Below are 24,915 nucleotides of genomic sequence, written 5' to 3' on the forward strand. Positions count from 1 at the left end.
CACCAGCCGGGACTCGCTAACCGCTTCACCGTCACCCCCTTTCGAGACCGCTCCGCCAGCCACTCGCGGCTCTGGCCCCGCCCCCAGGCCCGCCGTAGCGGAGGCGCCTGCAGTGGAGGCCGGACGCAGCCGTCACGCCCCGTCCCGGGGACTATTTTCTCTCTCCGCGCAGGAACACATGACATTGTCGCGTCACCAATGTGTAGCGCCTTCCCATTGGCCCGGAGGCGGCGGCTGGATGAGAGTGCGGAGCTGATTGGACGCTGCTCACCTGCAATGCGTAAAAATTGGACCGGGCCATGTTAGGGGGAGGGCGGGGGGACAGGGATGGAACCAAGCGCGGGAGGGGGATCACGGGACAGGCACAGCCAGACTAGGGTAGCTGGGGGGAGGAGAGGGCCATGGACACCCCCTTTCCCGGAATGGAACAGCCTGGAGAAGCCCACCCCAGCAGAAAGATGCACCAACCCAGGGGAGTGGGCGGAGCCCCGGAGATCACGTGATACATAAGACCCTGCCCCTAATATAAAGCCACGCCCTTATTAACACAGCAATCGGCACTCCCATTTTGCCACGCCCCTGGGTTTTTGGCCACGCCCATTCATCTCTAGTATATTAGTCTACGTCACTTATGGCTAGGGCCTGGAATGGTCATGGTATCATAGGCCACGCCCCCAGCTCTCAGGGCCACGCCCCATCAATTGTGGCCACGCCCCCAGCCCTATATCTCGCCCATATTATCATTGACCAAATCTCCTATTGTCAGGGTCATGCCTCCATCGTGTCTGGCCACGCCCCTATGCTAATACCATGTGTGTATTATCATTGAACTATTTTGGGGGCCCCGCCCCCTGTGCTCAGGTCACAAGCCCTGGCTTTGTCCTCAGTCGCCTGGGTTCCTAGATCTGCCCCCAGCACCAGGGTGAAGCATCCATCCGCCCCATCCAACCCCTCCTCTCATTCCTGACTGCCCCTCCGGGACCCCTGCCCCATCCAACCACCCCTTCTCCCTGTCCCCTGAGTGTCCACAGAACCTCTGCCCCTGACTGCTGCCCGCAGCCCCATCAAACACCCCTCTCCTTCCTGATGGCCCCCCGTTCCTCCCCGACCACCCTGCCCCCTATCCACACCCCTGGCCCCTGATCACCACCCCAAATTCCCCTGCCATCTGTCCAACTCCCCTGCTCCCTTACCGTGCTGCCTGGAGCACTGCTGGCTGGCGGTGCAGGCACCAGGACAGGCAGCTGTGCCACCCGGCTGGAGCCAGCCACACCACCACGCAGCACAAAGCACCAGGTCAGGCCACGGGTCTGCAGCTGCGCTGCCCGGCCGCCCAGAGCACTGCGCCAGCAGTAGGGTGACCAGACAGCAAGTGTGAAAAATCAGGACGGGGTGGGGGGTAATAGGAGCCTATATAAAAAAAAGCCCTAACTATCGGGGCTGTCCCTATAAAATCAGGACATCTGGTCACCCTAGCCGGTGGTGCAGTGAGCTGAGGCTGCAGGGGAGGGAGGAACAGTAGGGGAGGGGCCGGGGGCTAGCCTCCCGTGCCAGGAGCTCAGGGCTGGGCAGGAGGGTCCCGCGGGCCAGATGTGGTCCATGGGCTGTAGTTTCCCCACCTCCGGTCTACACCATTGTCTATTTGGGGCTCAGGGAAGGGGTGTCCCCTACAGTTTGGTCCCCCAAGACTTTGCATTCACACCCTGGTGAATCTGGCAGGCAGCTGGTGTGACCCACTGAGGACCCTCCGCACTCCCCACCACCTGGCCCATTGAATGGAATGGACTCCCCTTCCCAGGAAGAGATAGGGGGATGTCAGTGCATGCTCAGCCCACACCCCCTTCCCCGCCTCACACCCCCTTCCCCATCTCCCTCCTTCCATATCTCCTCCCAAGCTCTGGTCTGATCCCCGTGATTCTGAGACGAGAGGTTCCACAGCTTGCTCATCGGCTCAGCTGCTGCGAGCCTGGTTTTGATGGGCCTTGAGGGAGTGACCCCAAGGATTTTGTTACCCCACATCCTGGGAGTTGTCTGCGGCAGGCAAAAATCCACTTTTAACCCTCCCGGTTCATGACCCATTGGATCCTCCCCAGTTCCGCCTTCCTCTGAAATATCTAAGGATGCACTCCGTCCCCCACCCTGACTCCCCCCCAATATCCCCAGCGCTCCCAAACATTGCCACCTCCCCATGGCACCCTCCCACCCAGCAGCTGACTGCAATCCAACACCCCACTTGTGCTCCGTCCACCTCCCCACTTCCTGACAGCCCCCACCATCCCCGGCGCCACCAAACACCTCCAGCCACTAGTATCCTCCACCCCACCCCCCACCCCTTCCCAGACTCCCTGCTTCTCTGCATCCCCTTCTCAGCCGCTAGGTGGCAGATAAAGCCTGTGGGGCCTGCATTGACTTCCCATACCTGCAGCCTGAAATGGGAGGGGAGGAATAGCTCCCCTGCCTCCCACTCCACCCGCCTCTAATCCCCTGCCAGCTGTGCCCAATCCTTGCTCCATGGTTAGGGACCTGCTGGCTGGGGATCTGGGCTAGTTCGCCTTCTGGCAGCCGGATAGATTTTCTCGACCAGCTCTATTTTCAGTAGCTACCTACTTTTCCCCCATCTTTCCCGGCACAGGATCTATTTCCTTTCCCTCTTTCCATACGCAATATCTGTCTACTGCTCTCTCTCCCTCCCACCCCATCCACAGGATCTATCTACCTCTCTGCAGTATGTAGCTCATCTGTTTTATCTGTCTACTCTCTAGCTGTTCTTCCTTTCCTCTGCAGCCAATCTAGCCATCCTTCCTTCTCTCTGCTGTATCCATCCATCCTTCCTGCCCCAGTATAGGGTGAACAGATGTCCTGGTTTATTATAGGGACAATCCCGATTTTTGGGTCTTTTTTTTACATAGGCTCCTATTACCCCCCCCCATCCCAATTTTTCACATTTGCTGTCTGGTCACCCTACCCCAGTATATCTCCTTATCTACCCATCCCTCTCTCCCCAGTATCTCTCTCTATCCATCCTTCCTTCCTTCCCCCATATCTATCCATCCACCCACCCCCGATCCCTCTACAGTATCTTTCTAACCCAGTTTTTCTCTCTCCAGCAGGCACTAGCATCCCCCGCCCCCACCATAGCGGCCCCATCAACATCCCAAATGCCACAGCTAGCTCTGGGGGCTCGTCCCTCTCAGCAGCACCGGTGGTCACTTCCTTTATCCCGTTCGCCTGGTGGGGCTGCAGCCTCTAAAACAAGCCCTGGGCGATAGCTCAGCCACCACCTTGGCCAGCGCTGGGAATTGAACCAGGGACTCGAGCCTCTGGCATCTGTTAAAGTTGCCACCCCAGGGAAGGGGCCAGCTGTGCTGATGGTTTCTGGGATATAGACACTTGGCCTGGTGGGATTGGGATCAAAACCCCACCCTTTCCCCACAGTTTATTAGCCATGGGGGGAACCAGAAAGCAGTGACTTGTGACCGACCTCAGATTCCCCACCTATTGCTTCCTTATGGATCCTGCCTCCGCTAGGACCCCTGGCACCTTCTCCCTGCTGCCAGCACTGCAGGCGGGGCAGGTCTCATCCTGCTGGCAGCCAGGGATCCGGTCCAGGCGCCGGTGCTTCAGTTGGCTGGACATCAGCCGCTCCTCCAGCTGCAGCTGGGTGGGGACAGGGGGCATTAGAACAGGGAACAGCTGCCAAGGGCGGTGCCTCCTCCCTACAGCCTCGCGTCCATGAAACCCTGCAGGAGTTTCGCTGTGAATCAGCAGGAAACACGGCACCATCAACCTGAATTCCCCAGAGTCTGGGATGAGGACATGGAGAGCACACTATGTGTGTGGCCACCGCTACCCTCTGCTGGCTGCAATCAGTACTACCTAGCTGTGTGTCATAGCCCCCATACTGCAGGTAGCTAGTGGAGATTCTCCATCAGTCCACATAGTTTCAGAAGAGGAGGCCCGCAGTTCTCCCTTCCCCTTCTTACCACTAACGCTCCAGTGGGGTTTAAATGAGAAGGGCATGGAGAGGAGCAAGGCTCAGATTCCTCAGCTGCCTCACTAGCCCTGAGTGCATCCCTCTAACAAGCAGGGACACGACCCAGGCTCCGCTCTCCTCCCACTGCCTCCCTGCCTTTCCCTGGTGCCTCTGTTCCCCTCGTCCTCATCTCTGCTCCCTCCTCTCACCCTTTGCCCCGGAGGTTCCCTGACTATCCTGGTGTACCACAGGGCAGTGCTTTCCTCAGCATCGCAGACCATCTCTGCCCATGTTGGCCCTTGTGGTGCTTCATGTGCAATGGCTGCAGCTGGATTAGAGCCCAGATCCCTCAGCTCTGAAAACCTCTTGAGCTACCGGAGAATCCCCATTTGCAGTACAGGGGTTATGACATGCAGCTCAGAAGTTCTGGTGGCAACCAGTAGAGGTCAGTGGGGTATTGTGCTGGACCAAGCCTTCAGCAAGCCAGGCCCTTGGCTGATGCTGCAGCTTGTGGTACAGTCAAATCTCAGACTTCATGTAAAAAAAAAAATGTTTTCTAGCCATAACAGTTGGGATGAAAAGCCAGGAGTCCTGACTCTCATGGTCTAATTTTCTCCTCCCTCCTTTTCCACTGTGCTCAGCCATCTCTCAATCTTCCTCCCGTTTGACTGCCTCCCCGCCTCAAGACAAAAAGTCTCACAGCCTTGGGGTGAGGCTTGGAAAATATTTATTCGTGGTTCACACTGTTCACCCTGAGCGAGCCCGTCTCACGCCGGGGGGCGGGATAGAACCTGGTACAAAAAAGCAAAGAGGTCACGAAAACTCTACAAAGGAATCTGTACAGTATCATACAACATAGATACATTCAGCACATGCACACACCTGCCACCAGGGGGTGCTGCAGTACACATCCCCTCCCCCTCAATGCTGGGGGGTGCGCCTTGACTGTGGCACAGAATAATTTATTTTTCCTAATCATGGGTCCAGTAGAAAGGCAAGGGAGGCTGTGTGTGTGTGTGTATGTCAGGGTGGGGCTGTGGAATCTCCAAGGGGGACCCTAGGTAAAGAGCTGATTGAAAATAGGGAGTGTGTGTGGGGAAGTTTCCATGGAAAATGTTGATTTCTGGCAGAAACTCCAAATACTGCCATAGCTAGATTTGGATATGCTGCTGGGGTGCATCATGGGACATGTAGTTCTGTTGCTACATGCTCCTATTTAACTCTATGGCCTAGGCTTCCCAACTGGACTATGTCTCCCATGATGCAACCACAAGGCCAAGATGAGAGGTCATGGTGCATCATGGGAGATGTAGTCCAAGTGCCATAAACTCTCATTCTCTATTCTCCAGGCTCCATCTCCCATGACACACCATAGCAAGGGGCTCCTCAGATGCAACTGCCTCTCCACCAAGGGACTCTGTGGTGCATCATGGGAGATGTAGTTCCCATTGCCTCATGCTCCCAGTCTCTGTAGTCCAGGCTGCCTGGTTGTACTACCTCTCCTATGATGTACTAGGGGAGTCCCTGGCCATGGTGCATCATGGGAAATGTATTCCGATCACAAAGCCCAACCCACAGAGAAGAGAAGCATGAGGCAACTGAACTACGACTCCCATGAGACACTGGAGTGCCACTTCTAAATTGAAAAATTTTGGTGTCCAGGTGTTTGATTTTTGTGGCATCTTCCCTGGGGAGCAGGTACTTTTCGAGACAAATTTCCTTTGGTCGAAAATCCAATTTCCTGTAGAGAAAAATGATTTAGATGGAAATTTTCCCTCCAGCCCCAGCTACTCCTTCCTAGGTGGGTGGCTCGAAGACAGAGGGGCCTAGCGCATGACCAATGCACTTCTCAGAACAGTAACAGATGGAGCTGGGCTGGGTGATGGGTGGGGGTGGATGGTGGGGCTTGGAGCTCTTGGGAGTGGGCAGATCTGGTCTCTGTCCATGGAGCACAGACACCGGAGTGAGGGCTGAACAGGAGGGATGTGGACACTGGTCCCGCTAGGAACTGGGCTGAGTCCTGCAAACTTGCTTCACGCTGACAATGGGAATGAATTTCAGGGGGAACAGAGCCGGCGCCTCTAGAGGGGAAAGGCCCCGCGTCCCATCCCCTAAGCCAGCCAGTTGCTCACAATATACCAGTTAAGTTTCCCTTGTGCCCATTCCACTTCCACCGTTCAGCTCACTAGCCAAGGCCGCGCAGCCTGACAGGGAATCCTCACCAGCCAGCCTGTTACCTTGCGCTGGAGCAGCTGGCAGGGGTACAGCGCCCACCCCCGGCTGTAGATCGCTGGCAGGCCAGTCTCCTTTGAGGTGGTGACCCAGCTACCACAGGCATCTGGTTCCCCTCCCCTGGCGAGCTTCCACCTGTGTGATGAACTGGGGCAGCCTCAACCGGCTGGTCTGAATTACCCTCCCTCCAGGGAGCACCCCTCTGGGTTTGACCCACGCTCGCCTGGTGGGGTGAGGAGAGCGAATGTGCCCCCCTGGCATGGAGGGGCGGTTAAGGTGCTTTAGCAGAGCTGCGGGGAATCAGGGGGCATGAGGGTCCCCAGTGCAGGGCTGAGCCCTACCCCGGTCCCCTTATACCACAGCATGGGGGGGCAACGTGGGTCCAGCCCGCTCTCCCCCCACGCTGGATCAGAGCTTGGGCTCCAGGCCGGCCGCCACATTGAGTTCGTTGAGCTTGGCTCTCTCCAGGTTGGAGATGTCCGTCTTGGGGAGGCTGCGAGGCAGGGGGAAGGGCAGCCCCCCCTTGTCCAGGGGCTGGCCGTGGTCCCCCTGGGTGGCATTGTGGATGAGGTGTGGGGCGTTGTTGGCCAGCAGCTCCTGCGGGGGCAGCGCCCGGCCTTTCCGGCGGGTCCACAGCATCAGGAAGGCACAGAGCAGGGCAGCCAGGAGGGGCAACAGCGCCAGGGGCAGCAGGGCATAGAGCAGGGTCTGTCCGGCGGCCTCTGCGGGAGCAGAGAGTGGTGAGCAGGGAGTGCCAGACCCACAGTGCCAGCCACCCCCTGAAACCCCAGCCCCATGCCCAGCCTTTCCCCCACCCTGAGATAGCTCCTCGATCCACCCCTCCCTGCCACGGCACCAACTGGGCCCTGTCGTCCCCTCCTCAGCCCCTCTCCCCCAGCGCCAGCCTGGAACTCCCTGCCACTCTGCCTGGCATGGTGCCCACCCTCCTCCCCCTGCCCTGGGATGTGCCCCTCCCATGCCCTAGCACCATTCTCAAAATTCCCTGCCACCTCCCACATGTGAACCTCCCTGCCCCTCCCCCACCTGTCACAAACCAGAGCTGTCCCCTACCTGCCCCCCCTGCACCTGTACCCATAGTAGCTGCCAATAAGGACCCCCCGCTTCCCACGCCCGGCCATACCTGTGCAGCCCCCCTCCGGGCAGGAGCACACATAGCTGCCTGCCCCACCCAGGCATGAAGCCCCTCTGGGGCAGGGGTTCGGGGAGCAGAGATCCAGCCAGACCTAGGGCACAAAGAGAGCAGAGATAGCAGGGCCCAGCACTACCTGGCTGGGGTGGGGGTGGGCAGGGAGATTGCCAGACCAGGGGGCCTGTGGTCTGTGCAGCCCCAGTGGGCTGATCCAGTCCCCCCCACCCTGACTGGCTTTGGCCCACTGAAGCCATACAGCCTCCGTGGGACAGGATCATGGTCCCCAATTTGTAGAGGGGGGAAACAGAGGCACAAAGGTGGTTTGGAGCTGGGACGTGACTTGCAGAGGGTCATGTGGGGGAACCAGTGGCAGAGCAATAGAACCCAGGAGTCCTGGCTCCCAGCCAACCCCACTGCCTCCACACGTTAACCCACCAGACCCCACTCCCCTCCCAGAGCTGGGAATGGAACCCAGGAGTCCTGGCTCCCAGCCCCTCCCCCCAGCTCTAACCTCTAGCCCCCTCTCCCCTCCCATCTCTGACATGGTTGCTGCCTCTCCTCACGGCACCCCCGCGGATCCCCACGGCCCTCACCTCGCAGAAGGGCCCACTGAGGCCAGGCGGGCAGCTACACGCCACCCCCTGCCCTGGCATCTTCTGGCAGCGGGCTCCATGCTGGCAAGGGGTGCTGGCGCAGCCGCCAAGCTCCGTCTCGCAGGCCGCGCCCGTGTAGCCAGCGGGGCAGGAGCACACGTGCCCGGTACCCACTGCCTGGGGGGGACAGTGGAGAGGGGGGAGGAGGAGCATTGGCATAGCAGAAACCAGCTCCCCATGGTGACGAGACCCCTCAGCGACATGGGAACAGAGCCTTCCAGGCCCCAACGGGCAACCTGACACAGGCTATTAGGGCAGGAGGGGGCTCATGGAGGTGGCAACACCCCGACCTCAGGGCTGGAGCGTGGCCAGTTCAGGGCTATGCACATTCACGTTCCCACCCCCCAGCAGCAGGGGGATGGGGCACCATGAGTATCCACAGCCATCAGCCTTTGGAGTCCCCCCCAAATCCATCCCCTCTCCCCCCAGCCTTTGGAGTCCCCCCCAAATCCATCCCCTCCTCCCAATCCATCCCCTCTCCTCCCAGCTTTTTGAGTCCCCCTCCGAATCCATCCCTCTTCCTCCAGCCTTTGGGGTTCCGCCAATCCATCCCCTTCCCCATCACCATTTGGGAAGCCCCAATATCCATCCCAACCCCCCCCCAGCATTTGGGGTCCTCCGTGTCCATCCCCTTCCCACCTCCAGCCTATGAGGTCCTTCATGTGTCTGTGCCCTCTCCCCTCAGCCTTTGGGTTCCCCATCCTCTTTCCACACTAGCCTCTGGGGTCCCCCCAAATCCATCACCTCTCCCCCAAGCCTTTGGGGTCCCCCGTGAGTCCATCCCCTCTCCCCACCAGCCTTTGGGATTGCCCCCATGTCCATTCCCACCCCCCAGCGGCCTTTGAGGGCCACCCAGCATCCATGCCCATCCCTTACCACTGTTTGGGGGCTCCCCGTGTCTGTCCCCTCCCCGCAGGGGCTCTGCACATTCTCTGGGGGCCCTCCGTTTCCCTGGCCCAGGCTGCAGTGGGAACGTCACTGTTCTGCTCTTGGGGTGGGGAGCTAAGGGGGGAGCTGCTGCCTCCAGACTGGGAGGAGAGGGGTGATTCCTGCAGCTGGCGCGTCAGAGGGGGCGCACACCCACCTGGCACTGCCCCCCATTGCGGCACCGCCCCTGGCAGCCATCGTCTCCTGCAGGTGGAGAGGAGCCGGGGGTCATGGAGAGACAAGGCAGCGCTGGGGGCCATCCTGGGGGGTAAGCTGAGCGCCCCATCTGCCTTGCAGCCCCAGCTCACCACAGCAGGGATATCAGCTGCAAGGCATCATGGGGCCCTGAGACCCACCCCCTTGGTTCCCAGGCATCTGGCAGGGCTCTCCCACTGCATCCCAACCAGGGGCCTGGGGGTACGGACCAGCCGTCAGCTTTGGGCCCCTACCTGCTAGGGCAGGATTCAAACTGGCGACTCACATGCCCCATCCAATTGCGTGTGCACACGCGCGTGTGTGTCTTTCCCTAGTGGTGGGATCGATTAGCACCAGCCAGGGGCAACGGCCTGGGGGCTTGGGAATGAGGGGCCTGATTCTCGGTCACGCTCAGGCCCCCTCCCATAGTGGAAAGGAGGTGGGAGCAGCCCCCTGGGACTCCCCGAGCCGGTGTGGAGCAGCTGTAATGGCTCTGATCCCACCCCGTGGTGCAGTGGGGTGGCTGGGGCGCACGGTGCTGTGGTGGCTATTCCCTGCCGTCCAGGGCCCATCAGGGCTGTTCCAAATGACCCTGGGGCCAGGCAGGACCCAGAATATGGGGAGAACAAAGAGGGGATAAAGTCCTCTGCATTTCCACCCCCAGCGGGGGGGCGCTGGGAATCAGACCCCTCCAAGGCAGCACTTAAGCTCTCCTCTGCCACCCTCCCAGCCGGGGCCTGGCCCTGCCTCCTCCCAGTTATGGCCTGGCCCTGCCCCGTCTTGGCCACAGCCCAGCTCTGTCCTCTCTTGGCCACGGCCGAGTCCCAGCCAGCCTCTCCTGGCCACACCTAGGCTGTGCCCCCTCCCAGCATGCCCCCCCCCCGCAGCCACGGCCACTGATTGCTTTCTTACTGGTCTCACAGTTGGGGCCGGTCCAGCCCTCCAGGCAGTCACAGAAGTAGCCCCCGATGAGGTTTTTGCAGCCCCGGGTGTGCACGCAGGGCTCCTGCTCACACTCGTTGGCATCTGTGGTCGGGGGGCTGGGGTCAGAGCAGAACACGGTCGGGGGGGCTGGTGGCCCCTTGTGGGATCAGCGTGGGAAGGTGAGATCAGTGGGAAGGGCCAGACATGTGTCCGTCCCCCAAGTACCTGTCCAGCCCTTGGCTCGGGGATTGGGGATCGTGGGCCCTTGTCCTGCTGGAAACCCCCGACTCAGTGGGCATTGGCTTTCAGCCCCCAAGGGCCCAGCGCCCGGCTCAGACTGGCTACCACGAAGTGAGCAGTCCCGAGTGCCAGTCACGCGGCTTGTCTCCCGCCACAGGGATGCTGTGGCTTCCCCTACCCTCCCACCCCACCTTTATGGCCCTGGGCAGGGTCCGAGCTGCCAGCCCTGGGTGGCAAGAGAGATGGGCCACAAGTGGTCATGGGTCCTTGGATCTGCACGGCTGGGGGGCAGAGGTGGGCACAGCCAGCCCAGGGGAGAGTTCACTGTGCCCTGCTGCAGATTCACAGGAAGGGGAGGGGCGGCACAAAGGTATGGGGGGCAGAGGGGAGGTGACTAGGGGGGTGGAGGGCTGTGTCAGCATGTGGGGGCAGGAGGGGGTGCCATGGGGCAGGGGGCTGTGTCAGTGTGTGGGGAGCAGGAGGGGGTGCCATGGGGCAGGGGGCTGTGTCAGTGTGTGGGGAGCAGGAGGGGGTGCCATGGGGTAGGGGGCTGTGTCAGCGTGTGGGGGCATGAGGGGGTGACATGGGGCAGTGTCAGGGCGTGGAGAGCAGGAGGGGGGTGCCATGGGGCAAGGGGCTGTGACAGTGTGTGAGGGGCAGACGGGGGTGCAATAGGGCAGGGTGCAGTGTCAGTATGGGGGTAACACGATGGGGTGCCAAAGGGTAGGGTGCGGTGTCAGGGCATGGGGGACAGGAGGGAGGTGCAATGGGGCAGTGTCAGGGCATGGGAAGCAGAAGAGGGGTGCCAGGGAGCAGGGGGCTGTGTCAGGGCATGGGGGACAGGAGGGAGGTGCAATGGGGCAGTGTCAGGGCATGGGAAGCAGAAGAGGGGTGCCAGGGAGCAGGGGGCTGTGTCAGGGTATGAGGGGGCAGGAGGGAGGTGCCACTGGACAGTGTCAGGGCATGGAGGGCAAGAGGGAGGTGCCACTGGGCAGTGTCAGGGCATGGGGGGCAGGAGGGAGGTGCCACTGGACAGTGTCAGGGCATGGGGGGCAGGAGGGAGGTGCCACTGGGCAGTGTCAGGGCATGGGGGGCAGGAGGGAGGTGCCACTGGGCAGTGTCAGGGCATGAGGGGGCAGGAGGGAGGTGCCACTGGGCAGTGTCAGGGCATGGGGGGCAGGAGGGGGTGCCCGAGCTCAGAGCCCCGCGCTCAGCCTCACCCAGTTGGCAGGTTTTACCGGTCCATTGGGGCGGGCAGGTGCAGCTGAACCCATCTGGGAGGGGGTGGCAGGTTCCGCCGTGGGCGCAGGGCTCCGGCAGACACTCGTCCAGCCCTGCCGGGAGGGAGCGGTTAGGGAGGGCGGGACCCTGCCCCCCCCCCCCCACAGCGAGTGGGATGGGCTCAGCCAGGCCCACAGGGCCCCCGGGTCGGGCCAGCACCCTCCCTCCAGCCATGGCATCGTGCCATGCTGCATGTCCAGCTGGATGGGGGGCCCCCTGAGAACAAGGCCTGGTCCTGAGACAGGAGCCCCTTCCCTCCCAAAGCCAGTCAGGGATCCTGCCTCACGGTGCTTTGGGGCAACCTGAGCCTAGGGGGGGATCCACCTCCAGTGGGGTCAGCCCCGGCCCCCAGCCCCTCCTCCACCCCACCCCCACAGCTTCCTCTGCTCCAATCACCCCCAGTCCCTCTTCCTGATCTCCTGCCCCGCAGCTGAGCCCATCATGTCCCCCTCTCCCCAGCCACTCAACTCCTCACAGCACCCCAGGACCCCAACAGGACCTCAGCCCTTTACCCCCAGGGCACTCCCAAATCCCTAGCAGCATCCCTGGCCCCCAGCTCTCCCCCCTGACCCCCTGAACTCCCCATCTCCCTTCCCCCATGGCTTATAACAAGGCCCCTTTAACCCCCAATAGGACCCCCATGCCCCTTGTCTCTCTCCCCCTGACCTCCCTACTTCTGTTGCTCCATCCCCCCCCCAGGCCTCTTTTCAGCCCCCATCTCCCTCTCCTCTGGTCCCCACCAGGCCCCCCCACCATCCCTCCATTCCCAAGAGGAGCCCAACCCCCAAATCTTTCCCCTGCAGGCTGCCAGCCACTGCTGCTGGGCCCTAGAGCCTTCATCTCAATGGGGCCCCTAGGGACCAGCTCCCCGCACCCCATGGGTGCCACAAAGCTCACGAGAGCAGCCGTGGGGACAGGTGGAGAAGTCGGGGTCCCCCCCAAGCCATCCCCCTCCCCTCCACCTCATTCCACCCCCTGTCCAGCGCCCGCTGCCCCCTCACCCCTCTCGCAGTCCCGGCCCCGGAAGCCCGCGGGGCACAGGCACTGGTACTCATCTGGCTCCGCGTTGGTGCAGGTGCCGCCGTTCCGGCAGGGCTGGTGGGAGCCACAGTAGTTCAGGTCTGGGGGGGAAGAAGGGCTTGGCTCAGCTCCAACCAAACTCCACTGACCCCAGGGCTGCCCTGCCATCCTGCCAGGGCGGGAGAACCCAGCCAACCTGCCACAGGGAGCGCTGTGGGGAGCGGGGCAGGAGCTGGCTGTGGGGGGAGCTCCCGGCTACTCCAACCCCGGCCTTTCCCAGCAGGGGGCACTGTGGGGAGCAGGGCAGGACCTGGCTGCGGGGGAGCTCCCGGCTACTCCAGCCCCAGCCTCTCCCTGCAGGGGGCGCTGTGGGGAGCGGGGCAGGAGCTGGCTGTGGGGGGAGCTCCCAGCTACTCCACTCTCGGCTTCTCCCAGCAGGGGGCGCTGTGGAGAGCAGGGCAGGAGCTGGCTGTGGGGGGAGCTCCCGGCTACTCCAACCAAGGCCTTTCCCAGCAGGGGGTGCTGTGGGGAGTGGGGCAGGAGCTGGCTGTAGGGGGAGTTCCCGGCTACTCCAGCCATGGCCTTTCCCAGCAGGAGGCGCTGTGGGGAGCAGGGCAGGAGCCGGCTGTCGGGGGAGCTCCCAGCTACTCCACTCCCAGCTTCTCCCAGCAGGGGGCGCTGTGAGGAGTGGGGCAGGAGCTGGCTGTAGGGGGAGTTCCCGGCTACTCCAGCCATGGCCTTTCCCAGCAGGGGGCGCTGTGGGGAGCAGGGCAGGAGCCGGCTGTCGGGGGAGCTTCCAGCTACTCCACTCCCGGCTTCTCCCAGCAGGGGGCGCTGTGGAGAGCAGGGCAGGAGCCGGCTGTGGGGGGAGACCCTGACCACACCAGCCCCAGCCTCTCCCAGCAGGGGGTGCTGTGGGGCGGGACACACCCAGCCACCCAGCAGCTCACCCTTGTCACACAGCAGCCCGCCCCAGTTGGTGTCGCAGTCGCACTTCCAGGGCTCGGTGCAGGTCCCGTGGAGGCAGCCGGGGAAGGGGATGCACTCGTCGCAGTTGGAGCCCGTCCAGCCGTAGTGACACCTGGGCAGACAGATCCAGGGTGGGGAGAGATGGACGCACATCGGGGGCGGAGTAGGGGGGCAGCCTGGCACGGAGCCACCCTCAGCAACAGCCAGAGGCATCTGGTCCTCTGGGGACCCCGGGAACGTCTGCTTGGGGGGAGCATTCTGCCTCTGCTCATGACCAACCGCCTCTCCCCAGCAATCCCTGGCCCTGGGGGTTCCTGGAGTTTGGGACGGGCAGAGCAGGGGGCAGCTGGAGCCCAAAGGGGGCCGCAGAGAGTCAGACGATGCCTTAGGGCGGGATGTTAGGGAGAGAGCTGGGCAGGGAGACAAGGGTAGTTCCTTGAGTGGAGTCGAGTGGTTAAATGGCAGGGGCTTGGAACCAGGACTCCTGGGTTCTATCCCCAGCTCTGGGAAGGGAATGGGTTTAAGTGGTTAGAGCAGGGGGGCTGGGAGCCAGGACTCTTGGGTTCTCTCTCTGTCTCTGCATGGGGTGGGGTGGGTTTGCTTGGGCTGTTTCTCTGCCTTGCAAAGCCCCCAGGCCTTGTCAGTGAAGCAAAACGCCCGGAGTTCCCTTCCCTGACCTGATGCCAGCACTTCCCCGCTCCTGGGCCCGGCCCATCCGACCGCTCTGTCCCCAAAGGGCAGGAGGCAGCGGGCATCCCTGGCCGTTGGCACTTCCTCCCATCCTACCCAGGGGAGAGTTGGCCTGGGAGCAGGGACAAGCCTGGAGGGGACCCCAGCAGCCTGCCAGGGAAGCCACCCAAACAGCCGCCCCCATCCCTCTCCACTCTCTCTCCATCCCATCCCTGGGGTCCCCTCCACTTCCCAAGGTGGCTGAGGTAGGAAACCAGCGGGGGAGTGAAAGAGGATTATGGGGGTGGGGGCTGGGGAAGGGAGCAGGTGGGGGCCCCTCTGACTCACTTGCATTCTCCAGGTTCCTCGCAGAAGCCGTGTAGCTCGTGGCAGCCCTGGTGGCAAATGGCTGTGATAGAAATGACGGGTGTGGGGGAGTTAGGGGCAGGGAATGCCCCCTGTCATCTCCCCCTTCCTCTGTCTCTGGGCGCCATGCCCCCCCAGCCCCCTCCCATTTCCCTGGGCACCGTGCCTCCCCAAGCACCTCCTTCTGTTCCCCGCCCCTCCCATTTTCATGTTGTGCCTCCCATCTCCTACCCTTGCCCGCGAGCACCGTGCCGCCCCTGCCCTGGCACGTACCACGAGTGCACTCCGCTCCTGTCCAGCCATCCAGGCAGACCTTACTGCCTGCGGCGTCGCAGTCGTGGTGGCCGAAGAAGTCGTCGCGGGGCCGGCACAGGCGGTTGCAGGCGGGGCCGTAGTAGTGGGGGGCGCAGCGCACCCGCAGCCGGTACTCCAGCGCTGTGCCCCGCCCATGGTGCTGGAAATCCTGCCAGCCCTCGCCCGGGTTCAGCATCCCCGATCGTGTCACCCGCTCCACCAGGGACCCCCCGCCTGCCAGAGAGGGGAGCCCGTCACTACCCTGCCCCAACCTAATGTGCCCCGCACCAGCTGCACCCCTCCCAGGCAGGGAGCTCCACCACAGGCTGGCTCAGAGAGGCAGGGCATGGGACACAGGGCGTTTCCCCTCTAGGGGGTGCTGGCTCCAATCTGGCATCAGGGTGGGGGACTGGCTGGCTCAGGGGGCAGGGAATGGGACATGGGCCTTTCTCCTCTTGGGGACACTGGCTTCGATCTGGCCCCAGGGTGGGGGATTGGCTGGCTCATTGTAGTAGGAAATGTGACATGGGGCATTTCCCCTCTAGAGGGCGCTAGCTTTGATCTGGCCCCAGGACGGGGGGAGGGGGGCGAGGGGAGCTGGCCAACTTGGGGTGCCTCACCTGGGGTGCCAGGGCTGGTGATGTTGTCAGCATCCCAGGCTTCCAGGATCAGTGAGTACGAACGCTGGGAGATCAAAGCACAGGGTTAAAGGGGCCAGGTGTCACTGTCCGACCCCCACCCCCCAACTTGTGACCCGAGCGTTCCACGGCTGGGGGTGAGACTGACCGATCCTGCAACCTAATGCCTCCTGTCTCGGTGTCTATGAGCTCTCATGGCTGGGTGGGGAGCCTTAATCCCATTGTACAGTTGGGGAAACTGAGGCACAGAGCTGGCATCCTGACTCTCAGCCCCCCCGCCCCTCCGGCTCTAACCACTAGACACCACTCATCTCCCAGAGCTGGGGATACAACCCAGGAATCCTGACTCCCAGCCCCCCTGCTCTAATCTGCTAGACCTCCACTGTCCCACCCCTGAGCTACGGATAGCACCCAGGAGCTCTGGCTCCCATTTGCTGCAGGGAGGCCATGCCGATGAATTCCTGCCCACTGTGGGAGGAGACTGACCATCACTGGGCATTTTCAGAGTCCCTTCCCCAAACCTCAGAGGTGGCTGCACTGTCCGAGGTGCCGTGCCCGCTGTGTGCGGCATGGGAGCGCAAGGTACTGCACGAACGGAGGACAGCTTGGGAGACGGCCAATAAACAACAACAGTTCCCAGGGGGTCAGTGTCATCATTCCCATTACACTGGTGGGGAAATTGAGGCACGGGGGGAGCATGACCAAGCTCCCTCAGCAGGCCAGTAGCAGAGTTGGGAGCAAAGCCTGGCTCTGTTCATTCCAAGTGGAGGGGTGGAGGGGTGAGCTAACAGATGGAGGTTGCCAGTGCAGGTCCAGCATTAGGGAGATGTCTCAAAGGGGCGGATGCTGGAGTTCAGACCCCTGGCGAGGTCCGTCTTGGCTCTCCCATGCCACGCCTGGTGCCAGTGCTTGGGCCCAGAGAGGTGGCTTGAAGGTGTTTGGCTGGGGCCCGGGCATTGAGAGGAGATGGGCAAAGAGGAGGGTCTGCCTCACCACCCCACACTGGTCTGGAGTCACTCTGGGGGCTTCTACTTGAAGAAATCCCTGGCCTCCTCCTGCAGCTGCTGCTGCCTGCGCCAAAACATTCCTTCTGCCCACGTAATGTTCTAGGCGTGGCCCACGCCGGGGGGCTCCCTGCCCCCACCCCTGCCAGTGCCCCCCGGGGCCCAGCGAGGGCGTCAGCCAGAGACGCTGCCTTCTTTAGCCGAACTGACTGAGCTGATTTCCCTTCTCACAGGCAGCTGGGCACTGAGCCGCCACCCCCTTCCCGTGGACACTGCACGTTCCCAGCCCGACACATCTTGCAGCCCCATCTATGCTTACGCACAGAGCCTGGGGGCGGGAGGGTCCCCCATCCCCTTGGGGCTTCTGTAACACTTGGGGGAACAACCACACTGGGGACAGAGCTCAGCTGCTGCAAATGCCATCCAACTAAAGGAGACTCCCTGTGAGCTGCTAGCAGTATAGGGTCTGTGACACATGGAGCAGCAGGTCCAACTGAACCCAGGAGAGGGCAGTGGTGCATGTGCACACATACGCGGTCTCCCTGGTGTGCCAGATCAGAGCATTGGGTCCATCCAGCCTGGTATCCCCTTCCTCCCACTCTCTGAAAGTAGAAGGGGTGGGAGCACCATGTTCCCTTCTCCTCACCCATACTCCAGGGACCCCTGAACCAGTCCCACTGCCCCCACAACATCCCCTTCTAGTAGCATCCTGGCCCTGTTGCAATCCTGCCTGACTCTCTGGTCTGTGTCTGGTGGGAGCGGGGAGCCCTGTGTATGGGGGTGGGGGCTGCAGCAGACCCCCCAGGCTCTTCCCAGGCCCAGCAGCCTCGCCCCGGACAGAACTCCCCTGTGGATCCAGCCCAGGGCACCGCTGCAGGACAGCTCACCACACCTGAGGCCCCGGCAGGGGCACTGCTACGGGGAAGCTCGCCACACATACTCTGCTAGCCTGGCCAATAACAGATGGTACATCCGTGCCCCTGCCTGCTGGCTCAAGGGTGCAGGGTAAGTGTCTTCCTCGTAATTAGAGAAGTTATTTAATTAAGTTATTTACCTTCTGCTTCCCCCCTGGGTGTGGGCGAGGGACGGCGGCGGGGCCACAGCCCCGCACTTCCCGGGTAGCATCTGACACACAGGCCCTGTGGGCTAGGCGTGATGGGCTTCACTTCCCACTGCTGGCATCTGCCAGAAATTCTGTTCCATGCAGGGCCGGGCCTGCCTGGCGCTGCAGAGCGCCCCGGGCTCCAGCCCCACCCAGGGTCCATCAGCAGCCCCCGCCACAGTGGGGTGGCTCAGAGGCTGGGGGAGGGGTATGGGGCATCATTCTATGGGCAAGGAGGGTCTTCTGCTCCCCCAGGGCAGGCAGATCCTGCAGCTTCTGTTCCCCCAAGGGATCCCCCTCCTAGCCTGATGCATCCCCCCAGCTCTGCCTATGCCCCCCAATCCTGACCTGCAGCCCCCTCCTAGCCCAGCCCCGGGCTCCCCTCCTCCAAGCTCTGCTGGTGCCCCTCAGTCGTGATGCAGAGTGGACCCTGCCTCTGGGACCAAGAGGGGAGGTCCGTCTTCCCAGCCCAATGAATCCCTGGCCCCTGCTGAGTCTGCCAGCGGCGCAACCCCCGTTATCCCAGCGGAGACACCCGCTGGGAGCCTTGTCGACTGGCAGAGTCAAGGAGGGGCCCTCGCTCCGGATGAGACCCGCCCCCTCCCCATGGGGCGTGGGCAGCCTTGGCCTATGTCACACACGTGTGCGCTGACGTGTGTGTGCTCTCAGGCTGGCCCTGAGCAGGCTGCTCCGAGCCGTTACAAAGGGACACTGTCCTACCGTGAGGTAGCAGTTACTGCTATGAAGGCAACCTCCAGCCGGGCACTGGGGGGCGCTGTCCCCCCCTCACCTGGCCGCACCCCATGTTTCAGCACCTCAGCAGGGCGCTAGGGAGCGCTGTGCTTCTAGGCCCCATCTCCGGCTCTTTCCCGTGGCCCCCTCCAGCCCACACCCCCATCTCAGCCCGTGAACATCTGTGACTCAGCGCTGGGACCCATGGCATGAGGGCGCCGGGCAGCGCCGCCAGCCGGTGGCTCGGGCACGCTCTAAGGGAGTTTGGGGCCCCGCGCTGAGCAGCGGCCATGGCCAAGTAGACGGCGACGAACTCAAACCCACACTGGGGGCAGGAACCTGGGGCATAGCTAAGGGGTTGGGTGCCGGAAATGGGATGCAGAGGAGGGTTCTTTGGGGAGGGGGGTATAGGGAGTGGGGCAGGAGTTGACTGTGGGGGGAGGTCCTGGCTACTGCAGTCCCAGCCTTTCCCAGCAGGCAGCGCTGTGCGGGAGCCCCCTGCCTCTCCCTATGGCGGTGGGGAATGGGGATGGCGTGTGGGTGCTGTGAGAGCCCAGGACCCCTTCCTGGTATGCTGGGATCAGCGAGCAGTGTTGGATCCCGGCCCTGGGAAAGGTCATGCAGGGCTGGCTGCTGACCCGCTGGGGCCGAAGCCCGCCAAGGCTCCAGGAAGCCCCATGCCACCAGGGCGGATCACGGGCTCCCAGCATCCCTCGGCCGGAGGTGCCTGGGCCAAGTGAGTGGGCAGAATGGGCCTCTCCGCATACAGATCAGCTGGGCCCTTTGTGTGCATTCATCTCTGCCCGGCCCTCTGCTCCCGAGGGCATCTGAGAGAGCCGGATGGAGATACCAACTTGGGAGGAGTGGGGTCTAGCGGTTAGAACGGGGGGGGAGGGGCTGGGATCCAGGATGCCTGGGCTCTGTTGCCAGGTTTACAAGAACAAGATGGTGTCAGTGGCTCCCCTAGCCCAGTGCGAGGAGGATGCAGAGAGCTGGGGGCATGAGAGGGAGGGTGTGTGTGTTCATAGTCTATTCTTTTGGCAGCTGCAAGTGTCTTGGGAGCGGGGCGGAGGGAAGTCCCAAAGTAAGGGTAGCAGGGAACCCCCCCAGCTTCCACAGAGAAGGAGTGAGGGCAGGGAATGCACAAGCAGAGAGATCGATCCAGCCCCTGTGATGGGGTCCAGCTTCTCATGGCCCAGGGAATGGGAACCCTGGGTTCTGAGCCACTGCCCTGCCGTGCCTCAGTTTCCTCTCTTCAATCTTTGTGCATTCAGACTGCGAGCTGTTCAAGGCAGGGACTGTCTCGTGCTCTGTGCGACGCCTGATAACGCTGCCTGACGGAAGTGGTTTTGGAATGAAAGTGGGAGAGCGAAGGGCTGGGATGCCCAGGGGGGCGGGAGCTGGACAAAGCCCAGGATCGATAAATCACAGAGCAGACTAGGCCTCCCGCTAATTCATACAGATGGAGAGAGATTTAGCATCTGCCACAGTCTCCCGGGTGAGAGGAGAGACCAGATGCACCACCCTCCGCAGCTCAACCCCACCCTCTTCCTGGGGGCCTCCTCGCACCATTGCCTGAGAGGTGAGCAACATGGCCTCACAGTCCTAAAATCCAGCCCTCCCAGCCCTAACCACTAGCCCCCACTCCCCTCCCAGAGCGGAATAGAACCCAGGAGTCCTGGCTCCCAGCCCCCTCACTCTAACCACCAGACCCTGCTCCCCTCTCCACATCTGTTGCTTCCAGCTGGCATGACAGCTCAACAGGCACCTTCTGTGAGCCCTGGTTGGGTTACAGCCAGGATCACTCTCCCAACCCATCCTTGCTCTGAATGGAGCCTCTGGAGGGGACCCCTGGCATAGGCATGATGGATGGATTGGGGCTGGCACGGGGGATGGCCCCGTCCCCAGGAGCTGCTCAGCCCAGGAGACTGGCAGCAGCCCCAGGTGGCGAGCTTGGGAGAACCCCAGGGGCGGTCTGCATCCAGCAGCCTGGATAAACCCCACCCCTTCAAACCCAGACCAGATACACCCCCCCAGCACACCCAGAGCAGATAAACCCTTCCCCCTTGCACACCCAGACCAGACAAACCCTTCCCCCTTGCACACCCAGACCAGATACTCCTCCAACACACCCAGACCAGATAAACCCTTCCCCCTTGCACACCCAGGCCAGACAAACCCTTCCCCCTTGCACATCCAGACCAGACAAACCCCACCCCTTCATACTCAGACCAGATTATCCCTCCCCCCTCGAGCACACCCAGGCCAGATAAACTCTTCCTCCTTATAGACCCAGACCAGATACCTCCCTCCCAGCACACCCAGACCAGATAAATCCCACCCCTTCACACCCAGACTAGATACCCCCCCAGCACACCCAGGCCAGATAAACCCTTCCCCCTTGCATACCGAGAGCAGATAAAGCCCAACCCTTGCACACCCAGAGCAGATAAACCCTTCCCCTTTGCACACCCACCTCAGCCCAGAGCTGCTGCTGCCTAGTCTGACACCACAGCCCCCCACCCACCAGTGGAAGAGCTCAAGGGTCCTTACCGGCCAGGCGAACTGGAATGGTATGGTGATCCTGCCTGCATGCTCTGCGCCCCTCCTGGGCTTGGCTGTGAAGGTGTTGCCCCCCAGCACGGGAGTGGCGCCAGCCCCCAGCACGCAGGGCCCCCCAGGGAGGACACGCAGCTGATACTCTTTCAAGCAGGCCCGGAAGTAAGTCCGACACTGCTCCCCAGTGGGACATGGCAGCTCTGCCCCGCCCCGGCAGCAGCGCCCGTCTGCCAGCACCCCCCGTTCGTTGTGCATCAGCCGGATCTGCAGCTCGAAAGTGCCAGCTGCTTCAGGGACCTGGAAGTGGAGAGGAGCCAGTTACAGTGGGTCAGAGTCCCCCGCACCTCCCCTCCTGCTCACTGTGAGCTCAGAACCCCCCAGCTCTGAAAGCCCAGCTCTTCCCATTGTGCTGCAGGCGTGAAGGGAGAATCCCTTGCCGGCTCTGAGTAGTACAGGACTCATGAAACACAGTGGTGCTGGTTCCATCCAGCGGGAGGCAGCGGCATGTCCACGCCCTTGGCAGTAACAGCAGCAGCCCCTTGCCCGTTGCCAGCTCCTGCTGTCATCCAAGGTGAAGTAAGCATGCGATGCAGGGGCAGGGGGGGGTGTCGCGATGATCTTAGGCCCCCAAGCAAGCAGCAGGGAGGGGCGAACTCCCACCAGGCATCACTACTAGGGACTGAGGCTGAGGGCTGGGAGCTGGACCCAGCCCAGGGAATTCAGAGAGATGGCTGCCAAGTTTTCTCCCAGCCCTGGCTTCACCCCACAGTTCTGGGGCTTTGCAACAGCAGTTCAATGGGGATGCAGCCACCTCTGGGGCGGAGCGCAGCATCCAGGCAGCGCGTAACGCTGGGGGAAAACATCAATGCTGACACCCAGGAAGCTCACGGAGTACCTAAGGACCTTGCCACAGGACAGTGAACACCTGGAGCTAACCCCACAGAGCCTCCCCTTCCTCAAGGGCTGGGGTGTGGGTCTAGGCATTCTGCACCCACTGCTGCGCCCCTCACATCAGCACCTCCAGCTCTGATCCCAGGCAAGCCCCGAACTGAGTGTGAGGAAAGGGGGGGCAGGGAATGTTTCCACTTCACCAGATCTTGCTCTGCCCCAGGGTGCCAGGGCCCCACCACCTCACCGCCGGAAGGAAAACAACCTCCCGGGGAATAGCAGGGCGTTGCTGGTGTTTTATGAGCCTGCTTTCACCTCTGCTCTGCTTTCCTCAGAGGGAGGGGCACTTGGGCCTTTGATGGAGTCTCATCAGCTGCCCCCCAGGGTGTCTCCCATCCCCTTGCAGACCCACCTGGTCCCCTGGCAGGTCCCCAGCCTGTGCAGGACCTGGGGTTCAAACCCTGATCTCCCAGGGAGATTGGCTCAGAGGAAGGAGGGATTGGGACTGGGGACCATTTCTGGCTCTGGGCAGGGAGACGCCAAACCCAAGATCCAGACCCCGGTGGCACCCCCCCAGCTCAGCCTCCAAGCCCAGCCTGAGGAAACAGGACCCACCATTAGATGGAGCAGCAGGCCCAAGGCAACAAATATACAGAGATCCCTCACCCTATGCTAAGGTGCAACCACTTCTGGCGTGAGGCGCAACTGCTATTTATTCAGGGATCCCTCACCCAGTGCTGAGATGCAGCCACCTCTGGGGTGGGGCGCAGCCCGTTTAGCAGCACTGGACTGCCCGGAAGATGCCTCCATCTGAGTCCACAGCGGGAACGGGGGGGGAAGCCAAATGGAATCACTGACAGTGGATTTAGCCAGCGGGATGCCTGGGGTCACATCTGCGACGGGCAGGGCGCTTAGGTCACTAAGATCTTGGTTGATCGTCTCATTGGAAAGCCAGCACCCTCCAGGAGCACAGCACCCTCTAGCACCCCCGCCCAGCTCCCTGCAGCACCCTGCGTTTCCTCAGCAGTCTCCCATCCAACCGCTGAGCCAGCCCAGGTGTGGTGGGCGGAGGCCGGCTGGAATGTGCCAGAAGAGCTGCCTGGGCAGGGCTCAGACCCTTGGGCAAGGAGCAGCCTGGACAGGGAGGCGTTTGCCCAGCCACCCCGCTGCGCCCCCTGCTCCAGGCAGAAACAAGAATTCAGGGGGCTCCTTTCCCCAGCACAGAATTCGCTTTGGCATCCCCAGGGTGAGGCAAGGCCCAGGTGCCCCATGGAGGGCTGGGCCCACTGGGCAGGATGGGTGTGGATGGACCCAAGGGGAGTCTGACCCATTGGATGGGCTCTCCCCAGCTGGGGTTCCCAGCATTCGCCCTCGTGTCAATTTTAAATCCCACCACCTCAATTTATGCCACACCCCATCGGGGGGGGGGCACAGGACTGGGGGGGAGGAACCTCAGCTGCCTCCTCCTGGAGGCCACCCACTGGGGCGCCCGCCCGGGCCAGAGGCCCCCTTGCTCCTCGCCAATTCCAAGCGCCCCCTGGGCAGCGGGGTGGCCTTCCCAGGGACCCCCGCTGTGCTGTGGCGGATCAGCCCCCCAGAGTCTCCCTGCCCCCCCCTCCAAGCCAGGGAAGGGCTGCCCCATGGACCCAGGCTTCCGAAGAGAGGCAAGTTCCCAGACAAAGGGCAGCCCCCCGGGGGGGCACTGGGGTTTGGGGGGGACTCACCTGGGGCCGCATCTGAAGCAAGAGGAGGACGCAGACGATCCAGCAGCTTCTCAGCTTCATTGTCTCTGGCTGGCTGCCTCCCCCGGCACACCTGCCCCTCCGGCCGGCCCCCCCGCCGCAGCCCGCCCCCCCCGGCCCGGGGAGTCCCAAGCGCGCTGCTTGCGGGGCATAAAGGAGCCGGAGCCTCCCCAGCCACCGGCTGCCTCCCCAGCCGGGTCCCCGCTGCGCTGAGCGGCTCCCAGCCGGGTGCGTTCGCCGGGAGCCGCCTGACATCATGCAGGGTGGGGTGGGGCCAGCCCAGCCCCCGGCCAAGTCATTAAGAACTTTCCTTGCTAATGAAAGGAGGATGATGGTCCCCCCCAGCCACACCCGCCCTCGCTGGCAGGACCGGGCCGGGCCGGGCCGGGGGGAGGATATCAGGGGTTCTTCGGGAAACTGCAGGATCCCCCCTCCCTGCACACACACAGATCTTTCCATCCATCCCCCTACACATCCATCCATTTAACCCCCCTATCCATCCATCCATCCATCCATCCCCCGATGCATCCATCCATCCATGCATTCAACCCCCCATGAGTCCATCCATCCCCCCTACTCGTCCATCGCCCCACCCGCGTGGGTCCATCCATCCATCAGTCCCCCCTATGCATCCATCCATCCTCCCAACACATCTGTCCATTCATCCATCCCCCAACTATGCATCCATCCACTCCTCCCACATATTGGTCCATTGCCCCCCACGCATCAATCCATCCATCCATCCCTCCCCCTATGCATCGATCCATCCCCAGTATGCATCCATCCATCCCCCCCTGAATCGATCCTTCGCCCTCCATGCATCGGTCCATCCATCCATCCATCCCCCCTACGCATCAGTCCATCCCCCTCTTATGCATTGGTCCATCCATCCCCACATACGCAAAGGTCCATCCATCCATCTCCCCCACTATGCATTGGTCCATTCATCCATTCCCCACATGCATCAATCCATCCCCCCATGCATTGGTCCATCCATCCATCCATCCCCCCCATACACACTGGTCCATCTATCCCCCCAAAACACATCATTCCATCCATCCATCCCCCTTATGTATTGGTTCATCCTTTCACCCCCCCCCATGCATCAGTCCACCCCCTCCCATATGCATCGGTCCATCTATCCATCCATACACACCTCCTCCCACAAGCATCAGTCCATCCTTCCATCATCCATAGTCTTCTTCACTTCCTGTCCTAAACTATCATGCAGCGGAAGGGGTGTCAAACAGCTGCCCTCCCCAGCCCTAGAGGTTACTGTGTTTTAACGTTGGGTGAGCAGTCTTGGTCTAAACAGCTGCCCTATCTCAGCCCAAAGAAATTAGGACAATGGGTGTGT

General features: G+C 62.2%; 1 protein-coding gene across 1 annotated transcript; it reads right to left on the reverse strand.

Annotated features, from left to right (window-relative positions):
- Positions 1–6,306: 6,306 nt before the first annotated feature.
- Positions 6,307–23,600, reverse strand: LOC115641302 (protein jagged-1b-like). The gene is made up of 13 exons (XM_030544349.1): positions 23,541–23,600; positions 20,923–21,225; positions 15,514–15,577; positions 14,873–15,127; positions 14,582–14,642; positions 13,546–13,676; positions 12,577–12,696; positions 11,515–11,628; positions 10,043–10,156; positions 9,093–9,139; positions 7,949–8,125; positions 7,347–7,449; positions 6,307–6,927 (listed from the first exon to the last, which is right to left on the reverse strand). The coding sequence occupies exons 1-13, from the start codon at positions 23,598–23,600 to the stop codon at positions 6,614–6,616; spliced, it is 1,863 nt and encodes a 620-aa protein (XP_030400209.1). The 3' UTR covers positions 6,307–6,613.
- Positions 23,601–24,915: the final 1,315 nt, after the last annotated feature.

The sequence above is a fragment of the Gopherus evgoodei genome, unplaced genomic scaffold (genome assembly GCF_007399415.2).
Source record: "Gopherus evgoodei ecotype Sinaloan lineage unplaced genomic scaffold, rGopEvg1_v1.p scaffold_34_arrow_ctg1, whole genome shotgun sequence".
Classification (NCBI taxonomy): Eukaryota; Metazoa; Chordata; order Testudines; family Testudinidae; genus Gopherus; species Gopherus evgoodei.

Excerpts from the sequence above, each read along its gene's own strand:
- LOC115641302 (XM_030544349.1), bottom strand. The coding sequence starts at position 23,600 with ATGAAGCTGAGAAGCTGCTGGATCGTCTGCGTCCTCCTCTTGCTTCAG. Across the intron at positions 9,140-10,042 it reads CGGCCCCAACTGTGAGACCA|GAGACGATGGCTGCCAGGGG; the intron begins GTAAGAAAGCAA and ends CTCCACCTGCAG. Across the intron at positions 8,126-9,092 it reads GCAATGGGGGGCAGTGCCAG|GCAGTGGGTACCGGGCACGT; the intron begins GTGGGTGTGCGC and ends TGTCCCCCCCAG.